At 52.8% G+C, this 27,075-nt stretch overlaps 1 protein-coding gene and 1 long non-coding RNA gene across 5 annotated transcripts in view; one reads left to right on the top strand and one right to left on the bottom strand.

Moving 5' to 3' along the window:
• tmem201 (transmembrane protein 201) overlaps nt 1-19,221 on the bottom strand; it is a 212,572-nt gene extending 193,351 nt beyond the window's left edge. Inside the window, exon 1 of one of the 4 annotated variants that reach the window (XM_085967365.1) lies at nt 19,089-19,221. In XM_085967365.1, the coding sequence (XP_085823491.1) occupies nt 19,089-19,195 (107 nt within the window). In that variant the 5' untranslated portion in view covers nt 19,196-19,221. Of the gene's footprint in view, nt 1-1,262; nt 2,476-3,420; nt 4,674-7,068; nt 7,985-19,088 lie in introns of those variants that run through there. The other 3 variants (XM_085967367.1, XM_085967368.1, XM_085967366.1) reach the window with 3 other exon arrangements.
• Nucleotides 18,264-26,214, top strand: LOC147100788 (uncharacterized). The gene is made up of 2 exons (XR_015073575.1): nt 18,264-18,779; nt 25,519-26,214. It is a non-coding gene; the product is annotated as an uncharacterized LOC147100788 (long non-coding RNA).
• Nucleotides 26,215-27,075: the final 861 nt, after the last annotated feature.

The raw sequence follows: 27,075 nt of genomic DNA, 5'->3' as shown, positions 1-27,075 counted from the left end.
TTATTAAAGTGGCGGGGCCTCGCGCTGCACGCATTGGGGCCCTGCTGGACCACCGGGGAGCGGAGTGCCGGCAAAATAGCCCGGCACTCAAGACCGATCGCGGCCGGCGCCCCACAAGAGGAGGTGGGTGCTGGCACCTGCCCTTTAATTTGCACCGCCGTGGCCACAAACACAGCACCCTGACCCTGTCGGACACAGCGTCCGGCGTTAGGTCCGGGGGTGCGAGCCACGTTTGCGGCCGGGGTGCTGCGCACAGTGATGACGTCATCGCCGCAGGGCGCTGCCGGCCACTGCCGCAGCTAACCTCTCGCTGAATTTCACTAGAGAGGCACAAAGCAACCCAATTTTTCCCCCTTTGTATTTACAGTACAGAAACAGACCATTTACCCAACTGGTCCATGCCGGTGTTTATGCTCCCCACGAGCCTCTTTCATCCCAGCCAATCAACATATACTTCTATTCCTTTCTCTCTCAGGTACTTATCCAGCTTCCCCTTAAATGTATCTATGTCTATTCACCTCAACCACTCCCTGTGGTAGCGAGTTCCACATTCTCACCACTCCCTGGGTAAAAAAACTTTCTCCTGAATTCCCTATTGGAGTTATTAATGACCCTTAATGATGATCACCGCCCCCCGCCCCCCCACAAGTGGAAATATCTTCTCTGCATCTACCCTATCAAACCCCGTTATAATTTCAAAGACCTCTATTGGGTCACCGCTCAGCCTTATCTTTTCTAGAGAAAAGAGCCCCAGCCTGTTCAGCCTTTCCTGATCGTTATAACCTCACAGTTCTGGTATCATCCTTGCAAATCCTTTTTTGCACCTTCCCCAGTGCCTCTATAACCTTTTTGTAATATGGAGACCAGAACTGTGCACAGTGCTCCGAATGTGGTCTAACCAAGGTTCGATACAACTTCAACATCACTTCTCTGCTTTTCAATTCTATCCCTCTGGACATCCTTTGCCTCGATGAACAAAAATCATTGAGAACCAACACTTGCTTTGCAACAACAAATACACAGAAGTGGTTTCTTCAACACAAATGCATGGATTATTTTAAATTGGTAATCATACAATAAAAGCCTTTTATCCACAAGCATGCTACAAACAACTGCGCTGCCACACGAACCATTTCTACAGTTAGGGCTACTGACACCAAAACACTAGCGCACTTTTCAAACATTAACACTGGACAGTGGCGGTTACAAGCAGCTGGTCACCCAGTAATCCACACAGCACAGTCTGTAATCTTTCCAGATACCTTGGCATGGGAGATGACAAGAGGCCATTATTTGCAAAGACAACTGTGATCATAAATACATCGCTGCTTCAGGAAGTGGAAGGGCTGGAGGGAGAGAAAGAGAAGGAAATGGAAAACACAAAAGATATTACTACAAATTATAGATATTACTACAATATTTATGCAGCTGGTATCGACCCACGATCCGGATGGACGGAATCGTGGGGCGCACGCAACATAAAGAACCAACACCTCATCACTAACCCAGCAGCAGAGGTCCCTGGCTTCGACCTCGCTCGAAGACAGTGGACGGCGCTCAACCCAATCCGCACAGGGTGCGGACGATGCGCCCACCTGCTCCACAAGTGAAAGATGAGGGATGGCCCGAAGTGTGACTATGGCCATGAGTCTCAGACCATGGAACACATCACATCGACCTGCCCACCGAGATCTGTGACGGGAGGCAACCTCATTCCTCCACTCGGCTCCCGAGACCATCGAATGGAGAGCCAAACTAGACATCCCATTAGAAGCTTTTCCCATCATACGAAACAACAATTATTACAACAGGTACACATCCGGTCTAAACCAGAGCACACTGGCTATTTGGTCTGGGAGAGGAGTGCAGCCAATAAGAGTGTGGGAAAAAAGGAAAGGTAAGTAAAGTTCAGCCGCAGAATTGTCATGGGAGCCAGAAAAGGAAGTTGGGTGGTCAGCAGTTTGGTGGGAATAGGGTCGAGGGAGCAGGAGGTGGGTCTCATGGACAAGATGAGCGCAAAAGAGGTCATGACGGGAGATCGGAGAGAAACTGGAGAAAGATGTTAGTTCAGGGCTAGGGCAGGGGGGAACCTTAGAGGAAGTTTGGCCCAGTGGGCTAGGGGAAGGAAGGGAAGTGGCAGAGGCAGCTGAACGGATGGTCTCAATCTTAGAGCCAATGTAGCACTTGGAACGTCAGCTTACTGAGATCAGCTGCTTGCATGATTCAACTACTGGAACCTCCAGTTTGCCAGAGCCTACAGCGCGAACATCGTCGTGGGGTATGCATCAGTTAGAACATGCTTAGAGTCTGCACTATACACTGGTCATTTTTTTTGGCCAGTTTCTCCCCTCTCCTGAGGGCACCGACTCTTTCCTGGGGTACAGTTCTGTACACGGCACCCTCTAGAACTTGGCACAAGTGGCTATTGTTCATGTGTAAGTTTTGACAGCGAGTGCTGCGGGCGAGCCGGGCATGGGGAATTGGGGGGGGGGCTGGAGAACAAAATCTTATCCTCATTGAACACACGCAAGCTTCCATCAATGGTCAGAGGAAAGGCACTCTACAGAGGCAACAGTTGTCGATTCCCTTGCCCCAAACCCAGGGCACCGGCGCCTATTGCAGTGCCCCACCTTCACTGGTGTGCACCCCCCCCCCCCCACAACCGTCGCCCGCGCCCCCCGCCGCCACCAGACTGAGAAAAACGTACCTCAGGAGAGAGCAGGGGACGGACCCTGGCACCTTCCTCATCAGTACGGTTCAGATAGTCACGGCCTCATCTAGCTCAGCGATGGGGTGGGGTGGGGTGGGGCGGAGATTTAATTTCAATAAGGACATTAGCTTTCTACAAGAGTACAACTTACTGGTTAGCTTGGGAACGTGAAGCAGTGCCTCAGAAACCCAAGCTTCTTAAAAAAAAAAAGATTTGGGTTCAAATCAACTTCAAAAAAGAGAAGGAATTCCGTACAATTTTTCTCATCTGTACAGCACTGAAATTCTTCAACAAAAAGCCATTGGGTAAATTAAACTCTCCGTACAAAAGTCTTGTAATATATGCAACTACAGCACCACTGGTGAAACAGCATAAATACAACTTTACTGATAGCGAGGGGGAGAGGTTTAGGCAGGGAATTCCAGAGCTTAGGGCCTAGGCAACAGAAGGCACGGCCACCAATGGTTGAGTGATTATAATCAGGGATGCTCAAGAGGGCAGAAATGGAGGAACGCAGATATCCCGGGGGGGGGTTGTGGGGCTGAAGGAGGTTAGAGATAGGGAGGGGCGAGGCCATGGAGGGATTTGAAAACAAGGATGAGAATTTTAAAATCGAGGCGCTGCCAGACCGGAAGCCAATGTAGATCAGTGAGCACAGGGGGTGGTGAACAGGACTTGGTGAGAGTTAGGGTACGGGCAAGAGGGACTACCTCCTCCAGGGATCCTCAGTCCTCTTCACTCCAGTGTCAGGTCAGGTCCTGACTCCAGATGCAGACTGTCCTTTCACGATAGCTGGAGTGTTACACCGCAGAACCCGTGCAGTGCCGATTGGGCGTTGGGGCCCCAAAGCAAAGTGCAGCACGTGGGCTGTAGGGAGTTTCATTGCTCTTCACTCCGGTATCAGCTAAGACCCGGACTTCAGATTCGGACTGTATCGTCACTACGACTGTAGCTTGCGCGTAAAGCAAATCCGCTCGACACTGACTCTACAGTTAGTGTGGCTGCATCGATAGATTCCTCACCACCTCATTTTGAACTCTGCATCAATACCATTAGCTGCCACAGTCATCAACATTAATAAAATCCAGTCCCACTCCAAGAAGCTTCAAAATAGTTAATTAACCTGAATATGTGCTTAAAAAAAAAGCTCAACACACAGGCCAATGAGACAGCCACATCAATCTTTGTCATCTTGGGTTTATTACACAACAGTGCTCGCAAACAGGGCAAAAGCTTCAAGGTCAGTGTGCAGCCCCCAAACTGGAGGGAGCCAAGCTGGAAATCATACACCAAGGAATCTCTATATTAGAATATAAGCTGGGAGAGCGCCAACAATTGCAGGCTGAGCTCGCGAGTCGAGCTGAAGGTTATAAACTGCTCAAGCTTTGCTCTTGAACTGCAATGTCAGAATCATTGCAACTCATTGCACCTCACTTCCTCTGAATTTTTTTTTTTTTTTTTTTTTTTTTTTTTTTTTTTTTTTTTTTTTTTTTTTAAAGTGGGGCAAATGCGGAAGACGTAGAATCTCATCTGACTGGATACCCGACCTACAATACTTTATCCTGCGGATCCCATTTTCTTTGCTTTTCAAACTACAAGGAAAACAAAGTCACCTCCCCATGACATTCAAGGGCATTACCATCGCCGAATCCCCCACCATCAACATCCTGGGGGTCACCATTTACCAGAAACTGAACTGGACCAGCCACATAAATACTACGTCAACAAGAGCAGGTCAGAGGCTGGGTATTCTGTGGCGAGTGTCTCACCTCCGGACTCCCCAAAGCCTTTCCACCATCTACAAGGCACAAGTCAGGAGTGTGATGGAATACTCTCCACTTGCCTGCATGAGTGCAGCTCCAACAACACTCAAGAAGCTCGACACCATCCAGGACAAAGCAGCCCGCTTGATTGGCACCCCGTCCACCACCTTAAACATTCACTCTCTCCACCACCGGCGCACCGTGGCTGCAGTGTGTACCATCTACAAGATGCACTGCAGCAACTCGCCAAGGCTTCTTCGGCAGCACCTCCCAAACCCACGACCTCTTCCATCTAGAAGGACAAGGGCAGCAGGCGCATGGGAACACCACCACCTCCAAGTTCAACTCCAAGTCACACACCATCCTGACCAGGAAGTATATCGCCGTTCCTTCATCGTCGCTGGGTCAAAATCCTGGAACTCCCTCCCTAACAGCACTGTGGGAGTACCTTCACCACACGGACTGCAGCGGCTCACCACCACCTTCTCGAGGGCAATTAGGGATGAGGCAATAAATGTTGGCCTTGCCAGAGACGCCCACATCCCATAAACGATTTTAAAAAAAACATTAGGTAAAGAAGATGGTGCAGTTTGTTTGCTCAATGTACTACAATATAGAATGAGTCTCCAACCACCAAACATCACCAAAAGAGGAAATGCACGGGGTTGGCAGAGGTTTGGGAATACATCGCGTTCCCTCACTCCTGCCACAGGGCTGCACGGGCCCACAGCCAGACCCCAACAAGGGCCATTCATGGTTCTGACGAAAGGTCGTCAGCCTGAAACGTCGACTCTCTTTCTCTCTCCGCGGATGCTGCCTGACCTGCTGCTGAGCCTTTCCAGCATTGTCCGCTTTTATTTCAGATTTCCAGCAACCGCAGGGTGTTGCTTTTGTGAGGAAAAAGCTGGATTAGATGGGAGGAGAAAAACAACAACTTGTATTTATGCCGCGCCTTTAATGTAATAAAGCATCCCAAGGTGCTTCACAGGAGCAAAATTTGACACTGAGCCACATAAGGAGATATTAAGACAGGTGACCAAAAGCTTGGTCAAAGAGGTCGGTTTTAAGGAGCGTCTTAAAGGAGGAGAGGCGGCGAGGTTTAGGCAGGGAATTCCAGAGCTATGGGGCTAAAAGGGGAAAAGAATAAAGTCGTTTCTCATTCCTTTTAATCATCTGAACCTGAGCCATGATGACTGGCGAGGTCTCGTGTCTGATTTCCAGTCTGTGCCGAGTTAGGAAGATCTGGCAGAGTTCCTGCTTTTAGGAACGTGGAGTTCTCACAGGGTAGCCAGCCGAGAGGAGAAAACTGGCGGTAACGATAAGGAAGAACTAAATCTAATGGATTTGATTTTAAAACAAAGAGGAATTTCACCAAACTCTCGACCATTCCACGAAAACAATCACAACACAGTTAAGCTAGGCGAGGAAGCCAAGGCCCAGTCACCTGGTTTGTGAGGTGGATTGACTCAAGCTACAGATGGGGTTACCAAGATTTTCTTCTTACTCTTAAATACTTTTTTACTCCTTCTGGAGGCATGCTAAACCGTCTGCCTGTTCAGGTCAACATAAAAGATCTCATTTGGGGGGGAGGGTGAGCCAGGGGAGGTCTCCTGATGTCCTGGCCACCATTCACCCCTCAACCAAGGAAGAACGAACGAACTTGCATTTCTATAGCGCCTTTCACGACCACCGGACGTCTCAAAGCATTTTACAGCCAATGAAGTATTTTTGAAGTGGAGTCACTGTTGCAATGTGGGAAACGCGGCAGCCAATTTGCGCACAGCAAGCTCTCACAAACAGCAATGTGATACTGACCAGATAATCTGTTTTTGTTATGTTGGTTGAGGGATGAATATCGGCCAGGACACCAGGGCTAGCTCCCTCTGCTCTTCTTTGAAATAGTGCCATGGGATCTTTTACGTCCACCTGAGAGAGCAGACAGGGCCTCAGTTTAACGTCTCATCCGAAAGACGGCACCTCCGACAGTGCAGCACTCTCTCAGCACTGCACTGGGAGGGTCAGCCTAGATTTTTGTGCTCAAGTCCCTGGAGTGGGATTTGAACCCGCGACCTTCTGACTCCGAGGCGAGGGTGCTGCCCACTGAGCCACGGCTGACACTGGTCACAAATCTCACTTGCTGTTTTAAGGACCCTGGCATATGCAAATGGCCAGTCACATTTTCCCACATAATAGTGACAACACTCCAAAATTACTTCATTGACAACAATTGGGACACGGTGAGGATGTGAAAGATGCTAAATAAATGCAAGTTCTTTCTGCCTACGGAGCTTGTAACTGCTGGAACCACAATCGGATTCATCTCACCACTAATTATCAATCCCTGTTGTGCATTCTACAAAAATTGATTGACTCACGCCTGCAAGAAGCACTGGTCGCATATAAAAAAGGTTTACATTTTCATCTCGGGACAATAAGTACAACCAAATCCCACACACAAAAGCAGACTTCATTATAGGGACTATGCCGTTCCCCTCCCCCACCGCCTCCACATAACGAACCAATAATCCCCCTCCCCCGCCCAAATAAACACATTCAGGTGGGGAGGAATGGTTGAGGGAGGTTGGAACTGCAAACCGTGTTTGAGGTGATCCTCTCTTCTGCTAAAACAAAGAGTGTTCAGAATCTTTACTTTGCTGACAGGTTGGGACCACAAGACTCATCTTCTTGTCGAGACTGCACCATCCGCGCAACGGGAGAAAAGAATCACATTTCTTAAACGGTTTGATTTTTTTGTAAAAGATGTCCCTTTCCCGCCTTGGTTTTCTAACCGTCGCCCAGCCATCTGTCTGTAGAGGAGCTGCAATCCTCTCATCTCCTCCTCCCCTCCTGTCGACTGCAGAGATTATGGGCTTCATCACCGTACAGTGGATCCTCTGTACTCCGGAACAGCGCGACGCCACTCTCAACTCTACGCCTACTCATTCCAAGTACAAAGCGTGTCTTAAACATTGCAACCACGAAACAAACGGTAACCTATGTTTAAAATATGCTGAGTTTTTTTTTAAAAGGCGTACACATCCCAAGGATAGCGGGCGGAGGCAGCTTCGCTCTCCCAACATACAACTAGCCAAGGCACCAAATGCCAATAGTTCGTTGCCACTTCCCATTGATCAGCAACTGGACAACACAAGAATTTTACTTGGCGTTTCAAAGACTTTGTTTGCACTGTGCAGCATTCTCCCGAGCTGTGCAGCCAGTGCTCTTTTCTTTTTAACCCATTCGGACACTGCACAGAGCTAAAACTCCAAATGGGGTCAAACTCAAGTCCAGGGAGTCTCGCAGCACTTCTCTCTGGAGGGAGTCAGACTGAGCCCCAATGATGGGCCCGGGCAGCAGCATCACCACGGTTACAAAGTGAAAGAAAGACTTGAATTTCTATAGCGCCTTTCACAACCTCACGACGTCTCGAAGCGCTTTACAGCCAATGAAGTACTTTCGAAGTGTAGTCACTGTTGTAATGTGGGAAACGCGGCAGCCAATTGGCACACAGCAAGCTCCCACAAACAGCAATGGGATAGTGACCAGATAATCTGTTTGTTTTTTTTTAAAGTGATGTTAAGGGATAAATATTGGCTCCAGGACACCGGGGAGAACTCCCTTGCTTTTCTTCGAAATAGCGCCACGGGATCTTTTACGTCCACCTGAGGCGGCAGACGGGGCCTCGGTTTAACATCTCATCCGAAAGACGGCACCTCCGACAGTGCAGTGCTCCCTCAGCACGGCACTGGGAGTGTCAGCCTAGAGTTTTCTGCTCAAGTCTCTGGAGTGGGACTTGAACTCACGACCTTCTGACTGAGGGGCGAGGGTGCTGCCCACTGAGCCACGGTTGACACCACTGTGCAGCAATGCAACATTCGCAGCATAAACACACCGTCGGGCCACTAAGATTATGAAACGACCTTTGGTGCCTTTAAGGATGCAACAAGAACCGAAACAGCAGCAAAAAAAAAGAGACTTGCCCGACACAAATACCAGATGGGTCTTCGCAACAGACAGCTGGCTGGTAACCTTGGTTACGCTGCACACGGGGCAACAAACAAAGAACATTTGCACCAACGCGACTGCTGACGGACCCCAGGGACACAAACCGATCGCTACCGGGTGAAGTGCGGCGTGTACCAACCGCACGCACACCACCCACAATTATACACACACAAAAGGTTGAAGCAGGCAGTGTTAAAAAGTGGAGTATTTCAGGATGTTAACCCCACACGCTCCACTTAAACAACTGCCTCTGAACACCCGACCCCAAATCAACTCCACCTTCCCAAAATAGGCCAGCTTTATATTAGTGACTGGAAACTTGTACCTCTGTTTTACTTTAGGTTTTTTTTTTAATTTCTATTTTCCTCTCCCGTTAATAAAAATTCAGGTAAGTTTAACACAAAATCCCCAGGGTGTCAGATAGATCCCCAGGCTTTTTAAGAAGCCGGTTTTACTCCACGCTGGTGTAATGTCCGAGAAACAGAGGCACCGATTGCTGCGGCATTGTGACCACTGACAGCTTAGAACAAGAGGTCTAACCGTCACCCTCGGTGAGTCTAATGTTGAATTTAGGTCTCAGTGGGCAGCACTCTCGCCTCGGAGTCAGAAGATGGTGGGTCCAGGTCCCTACTCCAGGGCACAAGAATCTAGGCCGACACACTCCCAGTGCAGTGCTGAGGGAGTGCTGCACTGTCGGAGGTGCCGTCTTTCGGATGAGACGTTAAACAGACGTCTGCCATCTCAGGTGGAGGTAAAAGGCCCCACGGCACTATTTTTCAAAGAAGAGCAGGGGAGTTCTGCCCCGGTGTCCTGGCCATTATTTATCTCTCAGCCTACCCCTAAAAACGGATTATCTGGTCATTATCACATTGCTGTTTGTGGGAGCTTGCTGTGCGCAAATTGGCTGCCGCGTTTCCCACATTACAACAGTGACTCCACTGCAAAAAAAATACTTCATTGGCTGCAAAGCGCTTTGGGGCTTCCTGAAGTTGTGAAAAGTGCTTTATTTCTTTCCCTTGAATGAGCACTCTGTTCTACTGCGGGTTTTAAACCTATTTTTCCGCAGGAGGCCTCCCTGTAAATAGCGACACGTGCCTGACCACCCTCTGGTCGAACGCTGAAAGAGAGCGCCCGTTGGCCAAGGGAAACTGAACGTACTAGTATAGAGCAACAGAAATACCGTGCTAATAGATCGGCAGGTACTGAAATCTATGAAACAGGTACATCAGTCGCAGGGTTAGAATCCTGGAACTCCCGATCTAACAGCACTGTGGGAGCACCTTCACCACACGGACCGCAGCGATTCAAGGTGGCGGCTCACCACCACCTTCGAGGGCAATTAACGGTGGCCCTGCTAGTGCCGCCCATATTCCGAGAATAAATTAAATCGAAGTATAATGGTTACCGTACTGGAATAGCAATCCAGAGCTCGGAAATTCAAAACCCACCATGGCAAACTGAATCTGAAATTATCGATCAAGTGTTTTGCGACTGGCACCAGTTTGACCACGTAAGTCAGAGAAACCTGACCTGTTCACTAATGCCCATCAGGGAAGACCGCCCCCAGCCAGGCTGGTCCGGCCTACACGTGACTCTAGTCCATGCCACCCGAGACTGCCCTCCAAACAAGCCACTCACTCCGTGGTTAAACAAATAATTGCTACGAAACACATGGCCGTTTGAGAAGAGCCACTACCACCTTCTCAGCACAACTCAGCGTGGGCAATAACCACTGCCTCACCAGCGGCATGCACCTCCCAGCAATCTAAAACACTAACTCCAGGACTCCCTTGGGTCTGGAGACCCAACTTTGCACTCAACTACTGCACATTCCTCCCCTTAAACATGTATTTAAAAAAAAATCATACTCTTCATCAAACATTGAGTAGAATGGGCCTATACTCTCTCGAGTTTAGAAGAATGAGAGGTGATCTCATTGAAACATCAAAAAAATTCTTCGAGGGATTGACAGGGTAGATGCTGAGAGGTTGTTTCCCCTGGCTGGAGTGTCTAAAACTAGGGGGCATAGTCTCAGGATAAGGGGTCGGCCATTTAGGGCTGAGATGAGGAGAAATTTCTTCACTCAGAGGCTGGTGAATCTTTGGAATTCTCTACCCCAGAGGGCTGTGGAGGCTCAGTCGTTGAGTATATTCAAGACAGATCGATAGATTTTTGGGCTCGAGGGGAATCAAGGGATATGGAGATCAGGCGGGAAAGTGGAGTTGAGGTTGAAGATCAGTCACGATCTTATTGAATGGCGGAGCAGGTTCGAGGGGCCGTGCGGCCGACTCCTGCTCCTAATTCTTATGTTCTTATATTTACCTCGCCACCAAAACTAAGTGGTTCAAAATTGGGGTTGAAAAGGGAAACACCTCCAGCACACTTGCTGCAAGCCATTAAGGCAACAATCACGCAAGAGAGGAGTTTTATTATTATTCTGCCATTCCCCATGTATCCAGTAACTCTAGCAATAAACAGGTCAGTCACAGTAATCCACACTGGGAGATAACCTATCTTGCCCAAAGAGGCAACACTTTAAATAGTTTGAATGTATTTTTAAATCTATCGACTATTTAAAGAGATCTTTACGCACACACACTTCTCAAATGTTGACACTGTCTTGCAAATAGCGTTGAGTGCACGCCGGCAGCAGCAAGTTTTACCGTCACCCACAACACAAGCAAAATACCGCGGCTGTTGGAAATCTGAAACAACAACAGAAAATGCTGGAAACACTCAGCGGGTCAGGCAGCATCGAGGAGAGAGAAACAGAGTCAACATTTCGGGTCAATGACCCTTCGTCAGAATTGGAAAAAGTTAGAGATGTAACAGGTTTTAAGCAACTGCAAGGGGTAGGGAAAGGGGGGAGGGGAGGAAAGAACAAAAGGGAAGGTCTGTGATAGGGTGGAAGGCGGGAGAGATTAAACGACAAAAAGGGACGATGGTGCGAGGCAAGAGGAGATGGTAATGGGACAAGTAAAGAAACAAAAGATGGCTCGAGATGAGGTGCAAATGGGAATGGCAGAATCATCAACAGCTGCCATGTGAGAAAAAAATAGGGCCCGAGGTTATGGTCTGAAATTGTTGAACTCTATGTTGAGTCCAGAAGGCTGTAAAGTGCCTAATCGAAAGATGAGGTGCTGTTCCTCGAGCTTACGTTGAGCTTCGCTGGAACAGTGCAAGAGGCCGAGGACAGAGTGGGAGTGGAGCGGGGAATTAAAGTGACAGGCGACCGGAAGCTCGGGGTGACACTTACGGACTGAATGGAGGTGTTCCGCAAAGCGGTCACCCAATCTGCGTTTGGTCTCCCCAGTGTAGAGGAGACCGCATCGTGAGCAGCGAATACAGTACACTAAGCTGCAAGAAGTACAAGTAAATCGTTGTTTCACCTGGAAGGAGTGTTTGGGGCCCTGGACAGGGGAAGGGGGGAGGTAAAAGGGCAGGGATCACCTTGGCAAACAGGTAGGCTTTTAAGGAGCACCTTAAAGGAAGAGAGTGTTGGGGAGGTTCAGAGAGGGAGTGCCAGAGCTTGGGGCCTTGACAACCGAAGATATACTGAAGCTGGAGGAGAGGTCTGCCATCCAGCGGCAGTGTTGTGAAGTGGGTAGCAAAGGGCAGACTGTCCTAGAAACATAGAAAAATAGGAGTAGGCCATTCGGCCCTTCTCCGCCATTCAATATGATCATGGCTGATCCTCTATCTCAATACCATATTCCCGCGCTCTCCCTTTTACATCTAGAAAGTCCTGTCTCTACAAAGTTATACGGTATTCTAGGAAACCACTTGGAAACTTCTAAACAGTCAAAAGATGGTTTTGCAATGGTTGCATTCTTACTGCAGCTAGTCCAAGACCACCCTCCCAACTCCAAGGTGCCCGAGAAACCCCCCACCCAATCCCCGACCTTCAGGGTGTCTGAGACCCCACCGCCAGGGTGTCCGAGACACCCCCATCCCCAACCTTCAGGGTGTCAGAGACCCCACCTCCAGGGTGTCCGAGACACCCCCATCCCCAACCTTCAGGGTGTCAGAGACCCCACCTCCAGGGTGTCCGAGACACCCCCATCCCCGACCTTCAGGGTGTCTGAGACCCCACCTCCAGGGTGTCCGAGACACCCCCATCCCCAACCTTCAGGGTGTCGGAGACCCCACATCCGCACGTCCAAGGTGGTCCGAGATGCCCCCCACCCACCTCCGCCTCCAGGAGGGTCCGAGGCCTGTGACCAGACACCCCAGACACCAGTTTGGTTTCATGCGCACTGAACATTTTGCAGTTTCTGAGTTTGAACTGCCCGTTAACCAGTGTCATCACCAACCCCCCTCAGCAAACAGCGAGAATGTGAAGACTCGACATGTTGCTGGCAGCGCAGGCACCCAAAAACACTCGCTCGCCGCCGCATACAAAGCAATCGATATTAAATCAATATTTCCTCAGAAGTTCCGGCTGCAATCCAATTCTGGGAGCCGTTGGCCGTTACACAGGACTTGGTTTATGAGGTTTTGTGAACCTGGTGATTAGATTACAGCCTCCCCCACCTGACAGCCCAGCAGCATTAATTGGAGGCATTTACCTAACGAGTACGCGCTGCAATAATTCAGCTAATCTCTTGCAGGGCGGCACGGATCTCGAGGACACAAGTGTACAGATGGAAGCAATTATCTCCAATTAATGAAACCAGGCCGTGGCAACGAAAAAGGTCAAGGGTTACGGTGAGAGTACAACATCTTAAAACACTGGAAAGTAGCACGTGATCAGATACAAAGTCTGCCCGATCGCTGTTTCAATACTTCTTCAGCCAATTCCCTCAAATGTTCTATAGGAGCAACTTTGCTCGGAAACAACCACGATTCTTTCTGGTATACAGTTGTTGAAATAAACATCTGTTGGCTCAGCAACAAATACCATAATTTCGGATAAGGAAAGCTCACTGCCGCATCCAACAACAACCTGTATTGACATAGTGCCTTTAACATAGTAAAACTTCCCAAGGTGCTGCACAGGAGCAATTATCAAACAGAATTTGACACCAAGCCGCATAAGGAGATCTTAGGACAGGTGACCAAAAGCTTGGTCAAAGGGGTAGGTTTTAAGGAGTGCCTTAAAGAAGGAAAGAGAGGTAGCGAGGCGGAGAGGTTTAGGCAGGGAATTCCAGAGCTTAGGGCCTTGGCAGCTGAAGGCACGGCCACCAATGGAGCAGCGATTAAAATCGGGGATGTGCCATCCAGAATGACCCAAAAGTTGCCCCATTGAAGCATCCACTGGCTTCTTAAATATTTCCAGGGTAGTCACTTCTATTCAGCGTACAGGTCACTCTGTACGAAGAACGTCAATAGCAGTGCTAAATTTGCCTCCAAAATCTGTGCCTATCTTTCCCACAACTCCATATTTAAATCTCTTTAAAATCAGTCCTCTTCAAATGACATCCTCTGTGACGCACTATCATCTTTCCTGACCTCTCTGCGGCCTTTGACATGGTCGACAACGCCATCCTCCTCTACTCCATTCCCCAGCTGAGTGGGACTGCCCGCACTCGGTCGCACTCTTACCCGACCTACGTCCACCTCTAACGCCACCCGTCTCTGCCCCTGCCTCAACCAGCCAATCTGCTGCTGAAACCCTCACCCACGCCTTGGTTGTCTCCAGACTCGACTATCCCCACGCTCTCCCAGCCAGCCTCTCACCCTTCACCCTCCATAAACTGCAGCTTATCCAAACTTCTGCTGGCCAGGTCCCAACCCGCACCCCGCATCCTAACCCGTACCGAGTCCCACTCATCCATAATCCCTGCGCTCACTGACCGACATCGGCTCCCAGTCCTCCCCTCCCAAACTTAATTTAAAATTCTCATCGTGTTCAAATCCGTTCATGACCTCATCCCTCCTCATCGCTGTAACCTCCTTCAGCTGTACAACCCTAAGATGTCGGTTTTTGGCGATTACACATATATATAAATAAATACAAATTGTTGTTTTACAAGTTTCAATGAAAAGCAAGGGAATAAAATATGCCCTTTTATCAGCATTGCAAACCTTTGTTCCTCAGAAATCTTTTTAAAAAAATTAATAAGACCAAACGGTTAGAAATCTGATGTCCCACAAACAAAGTACTTGGTGCAGGACTATCAACGCAGGACAACTTTCGCGAGCCCGCTATTCAGTCTTGGAGTGTACTTTGGGGAGACGAGACAATAATCCCAACTACAGTCGATTTGTGTTTAAACCAGTTGCTCACTGGGTTGCACACTGCAAGGAGTATGTATGTATATCCACAATTTCCCAATCACAGCCTGACATAGAGGCACTTTTTATTTGTTCACGGGATGTGGGCGTCGCTGGCAAGACCCATTGCCCATCCCTAACAGCCCTCAAGGTGGTGGTGAGCCGCCTTCTTGACAACTGAATGTCTTGCTAGGCCATTTCAGAGGGCAGTTAAGAGTCAACCACAATGTCACATACCGGCCAGACCGGGTAAGGGCAGCAGATTTCCTTCCCTAAAGCACATTAGTGAACCAGATGGGTTTTTATGACAATTCGGTAGTTACATGGTCACCATTACGGATACTCGCTTTTTATTCCAGATTTATTTAATTGAATTTAAATTCCCCAGCTGACGTGGTGTGATTTGAACTCACGTCTCCGGATCATTAGTCCAGGATTCAGGATTATGAGTCCAATAGCATAACCACTATGCTACCGTCCACTTAGCAGAAACCAAGCACATTCACGCAGACGGGGGGGGGGGGTGGGGGGGGGAAGTAGTCGAGCCACAGCAGTGGTCAGCCTGGGTACCTGCAGGCGCCTCACAATGGCCAGTAACAAACAGCCAGCAACAGAGGGCGTCTCTGCCCCTCAGCTGCGAGTGGGTCGCACGAGCCACATGTGGCGAGGAGAACCTATTACCTTTTGGGAAATGGCTTCTTACTGATGTTGTGCTGTGTGAAGTCAGCTGTATTTCATCTGACTGAACTGAAGGGTCACTGGCAAAGCTTGGTGGAACTAAAGCTAAAGCTATAAAAACTCAGAGGGTGGTGAATCTTTGGAATTCTCTGCCCCAGAGAACTGTGGGTGCTCAGTCGTTGAGTATATTCAAGACTAAGATCGATAGATTTTTGGATACTAAGGGAATCAAGGGATGAGGGGATCGGGCAGGAAAGCGGAGTTCAAGTCGATGATCAGCAATGATCTTATTGAATGGCGGAGCAGGCTCGAGGGGCCGTATGGCCGACTCCTGCTCCTAATTCTTATAAGAGGTGACCTTTCTGATAGTTGGACCGTTGTTGGCGCAGGGGGAGGGTGCAAACTAATCTTTCACACAGTTTTGATTTACATGAAGCATGGGTCATTTTAAATCAGTTCCGCCAGGACAGCTGCAAACTCCATAGAGCAGGTCGCAGCAGCAGAATTCCCACACAACTTTCTTTTAAGAACGTGGCACATGTGCAAAACAAACTCAATATATAAATAAAAATCGAATGGCACTCATCAACCTGTTGTGCCAAGAGCAAGACTGTTTAGCGCTCCACTCCTCGCACCCAGGAGTTTTCCAGTTTTGACTGGATTGCCAGCCAACAGTGCCGGACATTTTCCTACGTGAAAAAAAAGTGAGGCAGGTTCGAAAATAACTTGCTCGTCACAGATGCCTTTAAGGTTAAGCTGGATGAAGTGCCCGAGGGAGAAAGGAATAAATAGAAGGATATGCCGGTAGGGTTAGATGAAGTGAGGTGGGAGGAGGCTCCTGTGGGAGCATAAACACCGGTACAGACCAGATGGGCCGAAAGGCCTGTGAATACTATGTCTAAATCCACGCCGCAAACCTCCATAGAAAATAATGCACACCACAATGTTGATTGCACTGAAGACAAGAAAGTGTTTGGGGGGAGGGGTGCCATTTTACCCAAATCACCACCCTATGGGAATGCCGTACCAGGCTTTCACTGTCAGTGACAAGGAACTCAATGTCTCATTAAATCCCAGTGCTATTTTGAGGAACATTGGAAAATGTAGAAATGAAGGCAGAACCCACTACCAACGTTCAACTTCCATTCAACATTCCAAGTGCAGCCTGGGTGTAAACTAGTCATCTATTCTCTGGCGAAAACATATCCTTCCCCACTTGATGGTGTTGACTTCTTGCTATGGTCATCACAGCCGCAAAAGCATCCAACACCTGCCGGCACCTCATTCAATTGCCGATTACTCAGGAGCAGGTTCATCAACTGTGAGCCCAGCCCAAGCTAGCCCTCACCTGATGTTCAACCAGGCGCAATGCCAGCAGAGAATACTCGTCAGTGATCACACCGGCCATCCTCTCACTGAACTTAGGGATACAAAAGCCAATTGTAGAGCCTCTAGATCTGTACGAGTAAGGCTTGAACACCTTCAACAGAATGGAGGAAGATGTTCAATAGCCAGGGGGCATAGTTTCAAGGTAAGGGGCAGGAGGTTGAGGAAAAACTTTTTCACCCAGATGGTGGTTGGAATCTGGAACTCTCTGCCTGAAAGGGTGGTAGAGGCAGGAACCCTCACAACATTCAAGAAGCATTTAGATGAGCACTTGAAACGCCATAGCATACAAGGCTACGGACCAAGTGCTGGAAAATGGGATTAGAATAGGCAGGGCTTGAGGGCCGGTGCGGACACGATGGGCCTCTTTCTGTGCTGTATAACTCTATGCCAGATTTGACCCATGATGCAAAGGGCCTATATCCCTTCGCAGAGGTGTCAAAAACCAGGGGGCATAGATTTAAAGTAATTGGCAGCAGGATGACAGGGGGGGATCAGGACAAATGTTTTCATCCAGAGGGTGCAGGGGGGTCTGGAACCCAGTGCCTGAAAAAGTGGTAGAGGCAGAAACCCACATCACATTTTAAAAGTACTTGGATACACTCTTGAAATGCTGTAACCCACAAGGTTGCACATTAAGGGCTGGAAAGTGGGATTAGGCTGGATCGCTCTTTTTTGGCCAGCGCAGACACGATGGGCCGAATGGCCTCCTTCTGTGCCATAAATTTCTATGATTACGTGAACTGATCTCTGATGGGATAGTACCAGTGTATTGTCTCAGCAGCCAGGGCCGAATGCTATTCAGTCACTTCTCTTGTAAAGTTCACAGATGTAGAAAACAATATGTCTTTGAGGTGATGCCCCACAGTTGCCTGCCAACACTCACTGTCTAGCCTCACACGTGAGGATTTACTACATGGGAGAGATATTGGAAGACAAGTGACACTTGCAGAACTGAATCCCAGCACAAGTCAACGAGGACCCCCAGGAGAGTTGGAGCAAAAGAATTTACAGCTTTTTGTCTTCTTTTAATAAGTCTGCTGAAGAATGCGAGATTGATAGATTTTTGTTAACCAAAGGTATTAAGGGGTATGGGGCAAAGGCGAGTATATGGAGTTAGGTCGCAGATCAGCCACGATCTCTGACTGGCAGAACTGGCACGAGGGGCTGAATGGCCTACTCCTGTTCCTATGAATTTATACCATTAACTTATACTAAAAAAATACATTATAATGCATGTTCCCTTCATTCAGAATGTGAAGGACACTGCAAAATGGAGGTGGCATTTACTACATACAGTTCAGTAAAGTAATACTTATTCCCCTTCGATTTCCCTGCTCCTACACGGTTTGGTATTCTGTCATCTTTCCCTCAGATCAGTGTGTCTATTTTTGTACATGGTCTCCATCTGTCACAGTCTGTCATCCTGTCTTTTTCCACCCATCGCTTGTGTACTGCGCCAAAAGACATCTTTCAATTTCTTGACAAGGCAGGGGAGGGTACAAAGAACAGTAACTGCAATCCAGCTGACGCTATCACAGCACACTGCCTGAAAGGGCGGTAAAGGCAGAGACCCTCATCGCATTTAAAAAGTACTTGGCCACGCACTTGAAGTGCCATAGCATACAGGGCTACGGACCAAAAGCTGGAAAGTGGGATTAGGCTGGATCGCTCTTTGTTGGCCGGCACGGACACAATGGGTCGAATGGCCTCCTTCTGTGCTGTAAATTTCTATGATTACAACATTCAGCCCAGTCAGGAAGACTCAACTCCCAAGAGCTGGAACTTCACAGCGCTGACCTTCGGTGGATGGATTTTGGCAGCAAGTGATGCACAGAAGTGAGGTGGACATCTCCAAATCTGGGAAACATGCAACCCTTCTCAGCTCATTGGGCTTGAACCTCATGGCAGTGAGAGAAAAAAAAGTGTACCTGTGGAGCAGCCTTGAGTCCCCACATCAGGGTGTGTGGCCCCTCTGCCCAAGGTCAACTCGCAGTGAAGTTTCTTGCAAACAGTTGCAGGTGAGGGGCAGTCAACTGAGGAGCAAGAATGGAGGAGGCAGCATTGCTGCACACCCTGTGACCCAGACCAGCCCCAAATCACAGCAACCTTGCTTCCAGTCCCAGCCAGGGCGAGCAGACAATCCTGCATTGCAGCAGCGACACTGCAGAGGCCGAGCGGCATTTGCAATAATTGACCAGAAGGGAACGCGAGCGACCCCCCCCGGGCCCAGTCTCAGCACTGCCGCCCGGGGCCAGGGTGTGTATTTTGTGCAGCAAGGCCCGGGGGCGAGGCGATGTGGTGGTTGTATTCAAGGCCCCCTCGCTTACCTGGTGGCCACTCTGTAAAGCAGGGCTCCAGCGGCGCACACCCCGACCCCCAGGGCGCCGGGCACCGAGAGGGAGCCGAGAGCGCGGTCCGTCGCCGCCGCCGCCATCCTGGAGAACTGGATCTGCGTCACGTCACTGCGTCACCGCGCAACCCCGCCCCACTTCGCGTCATCGCGCAGCCCCCACCCCCGCACTGCGTCACCACGCAGCCCCGCCCCCGCTCTGTCAATCACAGGCTCTGTTGATGTTGCATGCAACAACAACTTGTATTTATTTTTTAGTCAAACATATTTATTTAAATATTGTTACAACTCATCAATTACATAATAAATCCATGGCATTCATTAGCCATAATAAAACAAAGCCTTAAAAACAGCTTTAGGATTAACAGTACAAATGCAGTGGTCAATTTTACAGAAAAATCAACAATATTAACAGTACAGGTACCCATAGTGAAAAACAATTTTACACCAGTCCTATTGGCAATCTAGTAACTCTTCATTTTTGCTTGGTATTACCTGTTGTCTTTTTTTACTTTAACATTCAAGTACAAGTATTTATATAAGCAAAAAGAAAATACTGCAGATGCTGGAAATCTGAAATACAAACACTGTTACTGTGGACTGGGGCGGGGCTGTGTCTGTGGACTGGGGGCGGGGCTGTGTCTGTGGACTGGGGGCGGGGCTGTGTCTGTAGACTGGGGCGGGGCTGTTACTGTGGACTGGGGCGGGGCTGTGGACTGGGGGCGGGGCTGTTACTGTGGACTGGGGGCGGGGCTGTTACTGTGGACTGGGGGCGGGGCTGTGTCTGTGGACTGGGGGCGGGGCTGTTACTGTGGACTGGGGGCAGGGCTGTGTCTGTGGACTGGGGCGGTGCTGTGTCTGTGGACTGGGGGCGGGGCTGTGTCTGTGGACTGGGGCGGGGCTGTTACTGTGGACTGGGGCGGGGCTGTGGACTGGGGGCGGGGCTGTTACTGTGGACTGGGGGCGGGGCTGTGTCTGTGGACTGGGGCCGGGGCTGTGTCTGTGGACTGGGGCGGGGCTGCTACTGTGGACTGGGGGCGGGGCTGTGTCTGTGGACTGGGGCGGGGCTGTGTCTGTGGTCTGGGGCGGGGCTGTTACTGTGGACTGGGGGCGGGGCTGTTACTGTGGACCGGGGGCGGGGCTGTTACTGTGGACTGGGGTGGGGCTGTGTCTGTGGACTGGGGCGGGGCTGTGTCTGTGGACGTGGCTGTTACTGTGGACTGGGGGCGGGGCTGTTACTGTGGACTGGGGGCAGGGCTGTGTCTGTGGACTGGGGGCGGGGCTGTTACTGTGGACGGGGCGGGGCTGTTACTGTGGACGGGGCGGGGCTGTTACTGTGGACTGGGGGCGGGGCTGTGGACTGGGGGTGGGGCAGTGTCTGTGGACTGGGGCGGTGCTGTGTCTGTGGACTGGGGGCAGGGCTGTTACTGTGGACTGGGGCGGGGCTGTGGACTGGGGGTGGGGCTGTTACTGTGGACTGGGGGCAGGGCTGTTACTGTGGACGGGGGCGGGGCTGTTACTGTGGACTGGGGCGGGGCTGTGTCTGGGGTCTGGGGGCGGAGCTGTTACTGTGGGCGGGGGCGGGGCTGTTCCTGTGGACTGGGGCGGGGCTGTGTCTGGGGTCTGGGGGCGGAGCTGTTACTGTGGGCGGGGGCGGGGCTGTTCCTGTGGACTGGGGCGGGGCTGTTACTGTGGACGGGGGCGGGGCTGTGTCTGGGGTCTGGGGGCAGAGCTGTTACTGTGGACGGGGGCGGGGCTGTTACTGTGGACTGGGGCGGGGCTGTGTCTGGGGTCTGGGGGCGGAGCTGTTACTGTGGGCGGGGGCGGGGCTGTTCCTGTGGACTGGGGCGGGGCTGTTACTGTGGACGGGGGCGGGGCTGTGTCTGGGGTCTGGGGGCGGAGCTGTTACTGTGGACGGGGGGCAGTGCTGTTGACTGCGGCGGCGCTGTTACTGTGGACTGGGGGCGGGGCTGTGACTGGGGGCGGGGCTGTTACTGTGGACTGGGGGCAGGGCTGTGACTGTGGACTGGGGGTGGGGCTGTGACTGTGAACTGGGGGCGGGGCTGTGACTGTGAACTGGGAGCGAGGCTGTTACTGTGGACTGGGGTGTGGCTGTGGCAGGTCTGGGGGCGGGCTGTTACTGTGGTCTGGGGCGGAGCTGTGACAGTGGACTGGGGGCAGGGCTGTGGCAGGTCTGGGGGCGGGCTGTTACTGTGGTCTGGGGCGGTGCTGTTACTGTGGTCTGGGGGCGGGGCTGTGGCAGGTCTGGGGGTGGGGCTGTTACTGTGGACTGGGACGGGGCTGTTACTGTGGACTGGGGGCAGGGCTGTGACTGTGGACTGGGGGTGGGGCTGTGACTGTGGACTGGAGGCAGGGCTGTGGCAGGTCTGGGGGCAGGGCTGTGACTGTGGACTGGGGCGGGACTGTGACTGTGGTCTGGGGGCGGGGCTGTGGCAGGTCTGGGGGCGGGGCTGTTACTGTGGACTGGGGCGGGGCTGTGTCTGTGGACTGGGGTGGGGCTGTTAATGTGGACTGGGGCGGGGCTGTTACTGTGGCCTGGGGGCATATCTGTTACTGTGGACTGGGGCGGGGCTGTGGACTGTGGGCGGGGCTGTTACTGTGGACTGGGGGTGGGGCTGTGGGCTGGGGGCAGGGCTGTTACTGTGGACTGGGGGGCGGGGCTGTTACTGTGGACTGGGCTTTTACTGTGGACTGCGGGCGGGGCTGTGACTGGACTGGGGGCAGGGCTGTTACTGTGGGCAGGGGCGGGGCTGTTACTGTGGACTGGGGGCGGGACTGTGGACTGGGGGCAGGGCTGTTACTGTGGACTGGGGGCGGGGCTGTGGACTGGGGGTGGAGCTGTTACTGTGGACTGGGGGCGGGGCTGTGTCTGTGGACTGGGGCGGGGCTGTTACTGTGGGACCGGGGGCGGGGCTGTTACTGTGGACTGGGGCGGGGCTGTGTCTGTGGACTGGGGCGGGGCTGTGTCTGTGGACTGTGGACGTGGCTGTTACTGTGGACTGGGGGCGGGGCTGTTACTGTGGACTGGGGCGGGGCTGTGTCTGTGGACTGGGGCGGGGCTGTGGACTGGGGGCGGGGCTGTTACTGTGGACTGGGGGCGGGGCTGTGGACTGGGGCAGGGCTGTTACTGTGGACTGGGGGCGGGGCTGTGGACTGGGGGCAGGGCTGTTACTGTGGACTGGGGGCGGGGCTGTTACTGTGGACTGGGAGCGGGGCTGTTACTGTGGACTGGGGGCGGGGCTGTTACTGTGGACTGGGGAGGGGCTGTGTCTGTGGACTGGGGGCAGGGCTGTTACTGTGGACTGGGGGGCGGGGCTGTTACTGTGGACTGGGGCGGGGCTGTTACTGTGGACTGGGGGCGGGGCTGTTACTGTGGACAGGGCGGGGCTGGTACTGTGGACTTGGGCGGGGCTGTGTCTGGGGTCTGGGGGCAGAGCTGTTACTGTGGACGGGGGCGGGGCTGTTCCTGTGGACTGGAGCGGGGCTGTTACTGTGGACTGGGGGAGGGGCTGTTACTGTGGACTGGGGCGGGGCTGTGTCTGTGGACTGGGGCGGGGCTGTGTCTGTGGACTGTGGACGTGGCTGTTACTGTGGACTGGGGGCGGGGCTGTTACTGTGGACAGGGCGGGGCTGTTACTGTGGACTGGGGCGGGGCTGTGTCTGGGGTCTGGGGGCAGTGCTGTTACTGTGGATGGGGGCGGGGCTGTTCCTGTGGACTGGGGCGGAGCTGTTACTGTGGACGGGGTGGGACTGTGGACTGGGGGTGGGGCTGTTACTGTGGACTGGGGTCGGGGCTGCGGACTGGGGGCGGGGCTGTTACTGTTGTCTGGGGGCGGGGCTGTTACTGTTGTCTGGGGGCGGGGCTGTGGACTGGGGACTGCGGGCAGGGCTGTGGACTGGAGGCGGGGCTGTTCCTGTGGACTGGGGCGGGGCTGTTACTGTGGACTGGGGGCGGGTCTGTGTCTGGGGTCTGGGGGCGGAGCTGTTACTGTGGACGGGGGCGGGGCTGTTACTGTGGACTGGGGGCAGTGCTGTCCACTGGGGCGGCGCTGTTACTGTGGACTGGGGGCGGGGCTGTTACTGTGGACTGGATGTGGGGCTGTGACTGGGGACGGGGCTGTTACTGTGGACTGGGGGCTGGGCTGTGACTGTGGACTGGGGGTGGGGCTGTGACTGTGGACTGGAGGCAGGGCTGTGGCAGGTCTGGGGGCAGGGCTGTGACTGTGGACTGGGGCGGGACTGTGACTGTGGTCTGGGGGCGGGGCTGTGGCAGGTCTGGGGGCGGGGCTGTTACTGTGGACTGGGGCGGGGCTGTGACTGTGGACTGGGGTGGGGCTGTTAATGTGGACTGGGGCGGGGCTGTTACTGTGGCCTGGGGGCATATCTGTTACTGTGGACTGGGGCGGGGCTGTGGACTGTGGGCGGGGCTGTTACTGTGGACTGGGGGTGGGGCTGTGGGCTGGGGGCGGGGCTGTTACTGTGGACTGGGGGGCGGGGCTGTTACTGTGGACTGGGCTTTTACTGTGGACTGCGGGCGGGGCTGTGACTGGACTGGGGGCAGGGCTGTGACTGTGGACTGGGGCGGGGCTGTTACTGTGGACTGGGGCGGGGCTGTGTCTGTGGACTGGGGCGGGGCTGTTACTGTGGACGGGGGCGGGGCTGTTACTGTGGACTGGGGGCGTGACTGTGGACTGGGGGCAGGGCTGTTACTGTGGACTGGGGGCGCGGCTGTGGACTGGGGGTGGGGCTGTTACTGTGGACTGGGGGCGGGGCTGTGTCTGTGGACTGGGGCGGGGCTGTGTCTGTGGACTGGGGCGGGGCTGTTACTGTGGACTGGGGGCGGGGCTGTTACTGTGGACTGGGGCGGGGCTGTGTCTGTGGACTGGGGCGGGCCTGTGTCTGTGGACTGTGGACGTGGCTGTTACTGTGGACTGGGGGCGGGGCTGTGTCTGGGGTCTGGGGGCAGGGCTGTGTCTGTGGACTGGGGGTGGGGCTGTTACTGTGGATGGGGGCGGGGCTGTGTCTGGGGTCTGGGGGCAGAGCTGTTACTGTGGACGGGGGCGGGGCTGTTACTGTGGACTGGGGGCGGGGCTGTGTCTGTGGACTGGGGCGGTGCTGTGTCTGTGGACTGGGGGCGGGGCTGTTACTGTGGACTGGGGCGAGGCTGTTACTGTGGACTGGGGCGGGGCTGTTACTGTGGACTTGGGCAGAGCTGTTACTGTGGACTGGGGTGGGGCTGTGACTGGGGGCGGGGCTGTGACTGTGGACTGGGGGTGGGGCTGTGGACTGGGGACGGGGCTGTTACTGTGGACTGGGGGCGAGGCTGCTGCTGTGGATGGGTGCGGGGCTGTTACTGTGGACTGGGAGGCGCGGCTGTTACTGTGGACTGGGGGTGGGGCTGTTACTGTGGACTGGGGCGGGGCTGTGGACTGGGGGTGGGGCTGTTACTGTGGACTGGGGGCGGGGCTGTGGACTGGGGCGGGGCTGTGACTGGGGAGGGGCTGTTACTGTGGACTGGGGGGCGGGGCTGTCACTGTGGACTGGGGGTGGGACTGTGACTGTGGACTGGGGGTGGGGCTGTCACTGTGGACTGGGGGCGGGGCTGTCACTGTGGACTGGGGGCGGGGCTGTTACTGTGGACTGGGGCCGGGCTGTTACTGTGGACTGGGGGCGGGGCTGTGACTGTGGACTGGGGGCGGGGCTGTTACTGTGGACTGGGGGGCGGGGCTGTTACTGTTGACTGGGGGTGGGACTGTCACTCTGGACTGGGGGTGGGGCTATGGACTTGGGGCAGGGCTGTTCCTGTGGACTGGGGGCGGGGCTGTGTCTGTGGACTGGGGGCAGGGCTGTGTCTGTGGACTGGGGGCAGGGCTGTGCCTGTGGACGGGGGCGGGGCTGTTACTGTGGACTGGGGCAGGCTGTGACTGTGGACTGGGGGAGGGGCTGTTACTGTGGACTGGGGGCGGGGCTGTTACTGTGGACTGGGGGCGGGGCTGTTACCGTGGACTGGGGCGGGGCTGTTACTGTGGACTGGGGGCGGGGCTGTGACTGGGGGCGGGGCTGTTACTGTGGACTGGGGCAGGGCTGTGACTGTGGACTGGGGGCGGGGCTGTTACTGTGGACTGGGGGCGGGGCTGTTACTGGGGGCGGGGCTGTTACTGTGGACTGGGGGCAGGGCTGTTACTGTGGACTGGGGCGGGGCTGTGACTGTGGACTGGGGCGGGGCTGTTACTGTGAACTGGGGGCGGGGCTGTGGACTGTGGGCGGGGCTGTTACTGTGGACTGGGGGCGGGTCTGTGGCTGTGGACTGTGGGCGGGGCTGTTACTGTGGACTGGGGCTGTTACTCATGTGACTCGGCCAACGTTGTCTTCCTCATACGTTGCAGGAAAGGATGCCCCGGAGCATGGTACATCGGCGAGACCATGCAGACACTGCGACAACGGATGAACGGACACCACGCAACAATCGCCAGGCAGCAGTGTTCCCTCCCAGTCGGGGAACACTTCAGCAGTCAAGGACATTCAGCCTCCGATCTTCAGGTAAGCATTCTCCAAGGTGGCCTTCGAGACACACGACAACGCAAAATCATCGAGCAGAAACTGATAGCCAAGTTCCGCACCCATGAGGACGGCCTGAACCGGGATCTTGGATTCATGTCACGCTACATGTAACCCCACCTGACGTAGGGTCATCCAGACTCGAGTCATCGTTGGCTTGTTCTCTCCACACAGATGCGGCTGGACCTGCTGTGATTTCCACCAAAAAAAATGTTTTTTGTCTGTTTTTTTGTTTTTCATACAGACCCCAGCATCTGCAACATTTGACCCCTTGTGACCCCACCTCATTGTTCTTTAATGTAATGTTTTCCTGACTGATCTGTTTGGACACCATTTACACCTTTGATTGCTGTGATTATCTCTCTGCCGAGGTGTGATAAATGGCAGTTAGAAAGATTACCTGTAAACATCTGACATTATTCTCTGACTATATAAGCTGTGTTTTTATGCATCTCTCCACTTCACCTGACGAAGGAGCAGCGCTCCGAAAGCTTGTGACTTCAAATAAAGCTGTTGGACTATAACCTGGTGTTGTGTGATTTCTTACATTTGTCCACCCCAGTCCAAAACCGGCATCTCCACACCATATCTTTATTTTAGCCTGTCATCAGGCTTAACACGCATTACAAGATGCTAGTACATAGCCTCCCACTTCATTTCGTAAAAACTGACCATCCCCTTACCTGTATAATAGCAAAATACTGCGGATGCTGGAAATCTGAAATAACAACAGAAAATGCTGGAAATACTCAGCAGGCCGGGCAGCATCGAGGAGAGAGAAAGCGAGTCAACGTTTCAGGTCTGGGACCCTTCATCAGAACTGGAAAAAGCTGGAGATGTAACAGATATTAAGCAGGTGCAGAGACAGGGCGGGGGTTGGGGGGGGGGGGGGTTTAGGAGGGGAGGAAGGAATTGAAAGAACATACTGTGAAAATGTTGCAAATGGGAATGGCAAAATCATACTGCATGAAAAAAGGGGGCAGGGATTATTATCTGAAACAGGGATTATTATCTGAAATTGTTGAACTCTATGTTGAGTCCGGCAGGCTGTAAAGTGCCTAATTGAAAGATGAGGTGCTGTTCCTCGAGCTTTTAATCTTTCGATTAGGCACTTTACAGCCTGCCGGACTCAACATAGAGTTCAATAATTTCAGATAATAATCCCTGCCCTCATTTTTCATGCTGTATGATTTTGCCATTCCCATTTGCAACATTTTCACAGTATGTTCTTTCAATTCCTTCCTCCCCTCCTAAACCCCCCCCCCCCAACCCCCGCCCTGTCTCTGCACCTGCTTAATATCTGTTACATCTCCAGCTTTTTCCAGTTCTGATGAAGGGTCCCAGACCTGAAACGTTAACTCGGTTTCTCTCTCCACGGATGCTGC

The sequence above is a fragment of the Somniosus microcephalus genome, chromosome 25, assembly GCF_052327205.1.
Source record: "Somniosus microcephalus isolate GS21.2 chromosome 25, FLI_Smic_1.0, whole genome shotgun sequence".
Classification (NCBI taxonomy): Eukaryota; Metazoa; Chordata; class Chondrichthyes; order Squaliformes; family Somniosidae; genus Somniosus; species Somniosus microcephalus.
Note: the sequence above shows the minus strand (reverse complement) of the source record. Positions and strands in the feature narration are given on the sequence as shown.